The sequence below is a fragment of the Sturnira hondurensis genome, unplaced genomic scaffold, assembly GCF_014824575.4.
Source record: "Sturnira hondurensis isolate 20B ecotype Veracruz unplaced genomic scaffold, ASM1482457v3 Scaffold0007406, whole genome shotgun sequence".
NCBI classification, from domain to species: Eukaryota; Metazoa; Chordata; class Mammalia; order Chiroptera; family Phyllostomidae; genus Sturnira; species Sturnira hondurensis.
Genome location: NW_028080037.1, coordinates 17,296,646 through 17,303,516, shown reverse-complemented (window position 1 = coordinate 17,303,516; position 6,871 = coordinate 17,296,646). Strand labels below are relative to the sequence as shown.

General features: G+C 59.0%; 1 protein-coding gene across 1 annotated transcript; it reads left to right on the top strand.

The window, feature by feature from the left end:
* The first annotated feature begins 1,285 nt into the window (after positions 1 to 1,285).
* PLA2G3 (phospholipase A2 group III) lies at positions 1,286 to 6,864 on the top strand. Its single transcript, XM_037052545.1, has 7 exons — positions 1,286 to 2,031; positions 3,014 to 3,146; positions 3,395 to 3,529; positions 3,780 to 4,087; positions 4,745 to 4,874; positions 4,982 to 5,098; positions 5,709 to 6,864. Exons 1-7 carry the CDS (start codon positions 1,467 to 1,469, stop codon positions 5,905 to 5,907), a joined length of 1,587 nt encoding a protein of 528 aa, XP_036908440.1. The 5' UTR covers positions 1,286 to 1,466; the 3' UTR covers positions 5,908 to 6,864.
* The last annotated feature ends 7 nt before the right edge of the window (positions 6,865 to 6,871 follow it).

Genomic DNA, 6,871 nt, shown 5'->3' with positions numbered 1-6,871 from the left:
GGAACCAGGCCTCCCTAGCCTTCCCAGTACCACTTGCTCTACTCCACACCCGCTTTCCCAACCTCTGGAAATAAGGAGCTTGGCTCCTGAGCATCCCCCACCTTCTCTCACTTCTCTTTATTGTCCCCAGCAATGACATTTGGGGCCACAGGTCCAGGCTGGTTCGTTGCCACAGAGATGGGCCTGTATATCCTGCAGCGACCCCCTCCTCTGAACAATGAGCTCCCCTTCCCTAGCTCTGTCCCCAGCTCTGTCCCCAGCTCTGCCTCACTGGGAGCATCCTTCTGGGAGAGACTGGGGTGGAGATTGGTGGGGAGAATGTTGTGAGCGCAGCAGACTGACGGGCAGATGGGCAGACAGGTCAGCGTCCCGGCCACGCCCCTCGAGAGTTGTACTCCTGGCCTCTAACCCTTCCCCAGCTGGGGCCTGTCACCTGAGGGATGACAGGTGACACACCCTCACGGAGCCTCAGTTTCTTCACCTGTACTATGGCTGGGAGCACACCAGCCTCTCCAGATGGTTGGATGCTGAATGAGATATTGGCTTTGGGACATAGAAACTCGTGCAGGGTATAGCCTGACCTATGAACCACCCCTGTCTCTTGGCAGACACGGTGCATGCTGTGTCCTCAAGGTGGCCATAGTCCAAGGATGGAAGTGGCTGTAGATTCAGGCTCCTCAGCCACCCTGTGCTCCTCTGCGGCCCAGAGTCCCTTCAAGGCCAGAGCATCAGCCCTGCCCCGCGTTGTTTTCAAGGCCTGTTTCGGCTGTGTCTCCGGCCGCTGTCAATCAGACCAGGAACTAGGTCAGTGCTTGGAGTCCCAGAAGTGGGGACCACAGGGATACTGTCCCCTGGGAATTCCAGAAGCCATTCTAAGAGCCAGCACCTGGTGGGGAGCACTTTAGGTGGCCAGGGCACAGCTACCCCCTTTCCCTAAAGCCTCCCCTTTCCAGAAGTTGGGCGTGGGTAGACACAGAGCCTCCGTCCTGCCCTCACCTCGTTCATCCAATTGTGGCTGAGGCCAATGGCGCCCTGCCAGCTTCATGGAGGCGGGGTGTGCGGCAGCCACTACTGGGGAAGGGAAATGAGGACCCTAGGAGCCTCCTCTGAGCCCCTGAGCCATCATTCCTCCCTGGGGAGATCCAGAACTCTCCTGCCCCACCCCCAACCCCGTCCCCGAGGCCCAAGGCTTAGGCTCCCATAGTCCCCACCCGGGCAGGCAGGCAGCAGGTGATAGGGTGGGAATGAGAAAAGCAGGTTGAGTGGGGGCGTGGGCCTTGGCAAGTGCACTCTCAGCCAATCAGCGTCCTGCCCAGCCGGTGGATTCAGTTACAAGCTTGTGATCACCCCATACTCCAGCCTCCTGCCTACTCCTCCCAAAGCGCCATTCATTGGCCCTGCTGCACCGGGTCTGCAGGGCACCGTTTCCGCTCAGCTCTGAGCTGCTGCCTCATGGGCTGTCAGGGATGGGTGTCCCATCCTGGGGACTTTGCCTGACAGGGATGAGCCAGGGTGGAATGGGCACTCTGGGAGTGCTACTGGGGGTGCTGAGCTTCCTGAGGGCTACTCTGGGGGGCTCTTCTGCCCTGCACTGGTACGACACCTCCTGTCACTTGGCCAGGCCCACCCCTGGCAGCCCCTTGGGGTCCCTAAGCTTCCTGGGCACAGATGCCCAGGGACTGGCCCTGTTTCATGCCCATTGGGATGGGCACGGGAGGCTGCAGGCATGTAGCCGGCAGGACAAGCCAGAGCTCACCGCAGCTTTCGGGGCTCTCTGTGCCAGCGAGATCACCCAGGGCTTCTTCATCCACACCCCTGGACCTGAGCTGCAGAGAGCCCTGGCCACTCTCCGGAGTCAGCGGGGGGCCTGCCGACCGTCTGAGGAGAGCGCAGCAGGAGCGAGGGAGAAGCGAGCCGCAGGGCAGAGCAGAGCACCTGGCGTAGCGCACCAGCGGGGGAAGAGGGGCTGGACCCTGCCTGGCACGCTGTGGTGCGGAGTTGGCGACTCCGCCGGGAACTCCACGGAGCTGGGTGAGCCAAGGGCCTGTGGGCTCGGTGGCTGAGGTGGGGGAAGTTCAGCCTTTCACCCCAGCCTCCACTCTCCCAGGCTGTGCATCCCTGGGGGTGGGGGGTGACTTAACACTGTGAACGTCAACGTCCTTATCTGTAAAATGAGGGTGGCCACAAGCTTCATCGTGGGATGCTTCAATGAGGTCACAGATGGAAAAGGTCCTGCTCATGCCTGGGAGTCCCCATTAGTCACCATCCGAGGGCAGGCTGGGGTGGGTCCGGGGGTCCGCTGAGCCAAAAAGCTATTTCCTAAGAGGAGGCTTTGGGAGCACAGCATGCCCAGTGGAGTGGAGGATGAGACCCAAAGGCCTGGGTTCAAATACCAGTTTGGTACATTTGTGCTCTCTGAACCTCAGTTTCCTCACCCGGACAATGGAAGCGACACCTTTCCTGCAGGGCTGGCGTGAGCTTGGGTGTGGGATGTGTTGGGCACGTGGGGAAGGTTCCCCTAAAAAGTGCTGTTGCTCAGAGGGTGGAAAACAAATGGCTGTTTTTGCAGTCTCAGCACAGCTGTCTGTGCGGATGGGGGTGTCGGGGGAGGACTTGGCACCTGAGCTGGAGCAGGTTGGCACCCTGACAGCGCTTCAGCAAGCCAGCAAGAAAGGTTCCACCCGCCTGTTTGTCATTCCATTCCACACACATTCGTGGCCTCATAGTTGTGTCTGGGCGTGAGCTTGCGTCTGCCTCCAGACTCCTCCTGGGAAGATCTTTCCATGGGCATGGGTTCCTGGGTAGGTGGCCTGCTTTTGAGCTGCCCAGCAGAGGCTGTACCCGGGTGCCCTCCTTCAGCTTCGAAACTGTGAGTCCCGCAGAAGCCAAGTGAGTGGCCTGAGGCCAGCCAGGACTGGGGTGAGAACCAGGTCTCTGCTCCCAGTGTCAGATGGGCATAGGTGGTGTGGTACCCAGGACCCTGCTGAGCTGGTGCCCTCTCTGTTCCCTGCAGGGGTCTTCCGGGGCCCCGATCTCTGCTGCCGGGAACATGATCGCTGCCCACAGACCATCTCACCTTTCCAGTATGACTATGGGATCCGAAACTACCGATTCCACACCATCTCTCACTGTGACTGTGATGCCAGGTTGGCAGGGGGCAGGGGGCACAAGGAGGGGCAGAGTTACACAGTTCCTGGGTGTGGAAACTCGGGTTCATGGGAATCTTAAAGGACCAGACAGGCTGGAACCCACTGTACAGGTGGGGAAGCTGAGGCCTGCGTGGAGAAGGAACTCTTGGACCCCAAACCACCTGGCTGGTAGTGGCCGAGTGGGCTTGGGGAGGAGCCAGGTGGCTCTCCGTGGTCCAGGGACCTGAATGCGGACTCTGGGGCAGGTTCCAGCAATGCCTGCAGAAGCAGCAGGACTCCATCTCGGATATCGTGGGCGTGGCTTTCTTCAATGTGCTGGGGATCCCCTGCTTCGTGCTGGAGGAGCAGGAGGCCTGTGTGGCGTGGTACTGGTGGGGTGGGTACGTAGCTGCCGCTTTGAGCCCTTTCCCAGGGAGGGAGGCTGTATGTCTGTCCTCCAGGCAATGATGTCGTCCCCTCCATCCTCTCCTCAGGGCAGGGCCAGGATGTAGCCCCTCTTTGGGGTCCCCATACCCAGTGGGATGGCTGGGTGGGGGCTGACAGTGCCTTTGTCTCCATGAAGCTGAACCTGGGAGGCTTTTTGAAGGGAGGATTCTGGGTCTCCAATTGCCATCAATTGCCACCTCCTAGGTGTAGAACGTATGGCTCCATACCCTTTGCCCGCCTCCAGCCCAAGACCCTCTACAACACCTCCTGGAGCTCCCCAGCCATCCCTCTGACTCCTAACCCCCAGAGTCCAGCCCCCAGCAAATCACGACAGAAGCATCACCCTCAGAAGTGGCCACCTCAGCAAGAAGGGTCCCAGCACCCCAGCAAAGACAATGCCACAGCCCTCCAGGCCACCATGGCCTCCTCTAGGCCAGACGTGGCTCCCACGGCCCGGCTGGATGTCGCCCATTCAGGCCTTCAGGGGCCACAAGGTGTCCTAAAACCTCAGGGTGAGCTCAGAACCTAACCCTGATGTGAGGAAGTGTCCCCGCCTCTGTGCATGCGTGGGGGCCCCATGTTCCTGCCTTTCCTGCTCCAAACTCTTCCCGGGGTCTCCCAACTTCTCCCATCAAACCACACTGCAGCAGAGAGATTTTGGTACCTTCCAGACTTGACAATGTCCCTTCCCTCTGAGCCCCCACCATGGCTCCTCTTACCTCGGCTGACAATGTCCCATCACCCTGGGGCCCTCGGGCACTGGTTCTGCAGACTGTACCCCTCTGTCTAAACTGTGCTTTCACAAGTCAACTTTACTGCCTTTTGGTTCCTCAAAAGCAGCTTGCTCTCTCCCGCCTCTGGACCTTTGCACATGCTGTGCCTTCTGCTTGGGGAACTCTCCCCTCCTCTTTTTTTCTCGCAGCCTCTGCCTGCAGAAAGTCTTTTCTGACCGTCCTCAGCACTCTGGACCCCCACCACTGCAACACCGCTGTGTGTGTGCCCCACATGTGTGACACTGGGAGGTCATGCAGGCATGAGATGGAAGGAGCCTGTGAGCCTGTGTGTGTGTGTGACTGAGTCCATATGCTGGTATTTCTTCTGGGTGGCAGTGGGTATCGGTGGGGCTGCCCTGAGGGACTGGGCTCCCCTCACCACTGCACCACCCCCAGGCACCCACCAGGCCTGCCGAGGCTTCCGCCACCTGGATCAGTGTAAACACCAGATCGGGCCCCAGGAGACCAAGTTCCAGCTGCTCAATAGCTCCCCAGAGACCCTCTTCCTCTGCAACTGCACGCGCCGGTGAGGCCTGCTTGGGCCCTTGGGGGTGGGCTGCCTGCTGCCAGGCACTGGGAAGGAGCACTGGCTGGCAAGGCCTTGCCCTGGCGTAAGCCTGCCTCTGCCCTCAGGCTAGCACGATTCCTGAGGCACCACAGCCCACCCACAGGTGCCAACATGCTTTTGGACCTTCTGGGCACCACCTGCTTTAAGCTGGCCCCTCCACTGGCCTGTGCTGAGAGCAAAGAGTAAGTGACAGCCGAGCCAGGAGGGATGGCTGGTTTTCCCAAGGGGGTGGGTTGCCTCTACTCACCTCTGTTCACCTGGGCCAAGGTGATGGGGGGAGGGGCAGGGACCTCTGAGCTCCACTGCCATCTCCCCTGGTGCCTGGCTTCAGCCCTGTTGTTGGTCCACAGGGGTTGCATCTTGACTCTGTCATTTACTTCCTATGTGGCCTGGCAAGTTGAGTCACCTCTCCACCCTTCTATGTTCTTACTTGCAAAACGGCTGTAAAAGCTAAGGAAATGGCCTATGTGATGCTTCCCACCTAAGGCCTGCGGGCATGTAGCAATGTGCTTGCTTCACTCAAAATCCCATTTCGGTTCTGATTCTCAAAGCCGAACCTTGTTACTTATTTCACAGGTGAGGAAACGGGCCCAGAGCGACCCAGGTTTATGCATCCAGCCAGTGGCTGAACCGGGCCTCTGGGTGCCGCCCTGGTTTCTTTTGCCCCCTTCTGGTACAGCCACCCCTCCCTGGCTCCAGCGCTGCCCCAATGGGGCTCCCTTCCTGGGTCTGCACGGTGGGGTGGGATCCTCGGCAGTCATGACCAGCTGCCCCACTTTTCTCTTCCCACAGTTGTTCCGGGGGCCCTAGGGCCATCGAAGTGTCAGCTCGGCACTTGTGGCAACTTCAGCAGAGGACACTCTGGGGTACAGGCAGAAATGAGCGGCAGGCATGGCCTTCAAAGCAACCGAGGACCCCCATGTCATTCTATGACCGGTGCCTGCAACTGACTCCGGCAGCCCGAGGACCCAAAGAGCAGCAGAAGTCCTAGAACCGGTGACCTCAGTTCCAGCTCTCATGGGCACCAGACTGGACCTTGCCCTTGGCTTTGCTAGGCCCTGGGGGTTTTAGCCTTCTCTCCATGTTACACTGAAGCATACGGCACAGGCCCTGGTGACAGCCAGGAGGCTAGATTGGGAAGAGGGGCCCAAGGCCCAAGTGCTGGACCATGTCTCCTGCTGTGCTGCCTGATCTTGGGCTGGTGATACAACACTTCTGTGCTTGGACGTGGTTTTCGGGGGGCTCACGCTGATGCCCGGGTCTTGGACCTTCCCGGGGAAGGAACTTCCCTGCAGATGGGGAGTGGGGAGGGGCTCACTAATGCAGCAGCCTCAGGAGACACTATAAGGTGCATGGAAGCTCATGTTGCAAAGTGAGTAATGTCTCAAAGGCGTGTCCAGGGCCCCTGAGTGCCTGCTGGCTGAGGCCTGATGCAGCAGGTAGGGAATGAAGGACACCACAGAAATGCCTGTGTCTGAATCAAAGATGGGGTGCACTAGAGAGGGACTTCCCGACCCCCTCCCCCTGGGGGACCCCTTCGTAATAGCTGCTGTGCCCTTCCTAGCCCAGCTCTGGCCCACTATTTCTGCCCTAAACCTCCATTCAAATCTCCCCTGTGCCGTTGATCAAGGGACCTCCTTCCCTAACTCTGAGTCCTCTTGTTTTCTCATTTAAAAAGACCAGTATAAACAGGACTACCTCGTAGTGTTGTTGAGGGTTAAGTGAACAAACGCAGAGCCAATGCTTAGGACCTCGTAAATATTCCCTCCCTCTGACACACTGCCAAACCATGCTCACGGGACTTCCTGGAGGCCTCAGTTTGCTCACCTGGGAAATGGGGCTAAGGATGGCACTGAACTCCATACCACAGCTTGGGGTCGTGGTGCAGATTAAAGGAGATGGCATGTGTAATGTATACAGCTGGTGCCTCATAATTGTCAGATCTGTTATCTTCC

What these genes read in the sequence shown, in the direction of transcription:
- PLA2G3 (XM_037052545.1), top strand. Translation starts at nt 1,467, where the DNA reads ATGGGTGTCCCATCCTGGGGACTTTGCCTGACAGGGATGAGCCAGGGT. An exon ending in CACTGTGACTGTGATGCCAG is followed by an intron (nt 3,147 to 3,394) that starts GTTGGCAGGGGG and finishes ACTCTGGGGCAG; the next exon opens with GTTCCAGCAATGCCTGCAGA. An exon ending in AGGTGTCCTAAAACCTCAGG is followed by an intron (nt 4,088 to 4,744) that starts GTGAGCTCAGAA and finishes CACCACCCCCAG; the next exon opens with GCACCCACCAGGCCTGCCGA.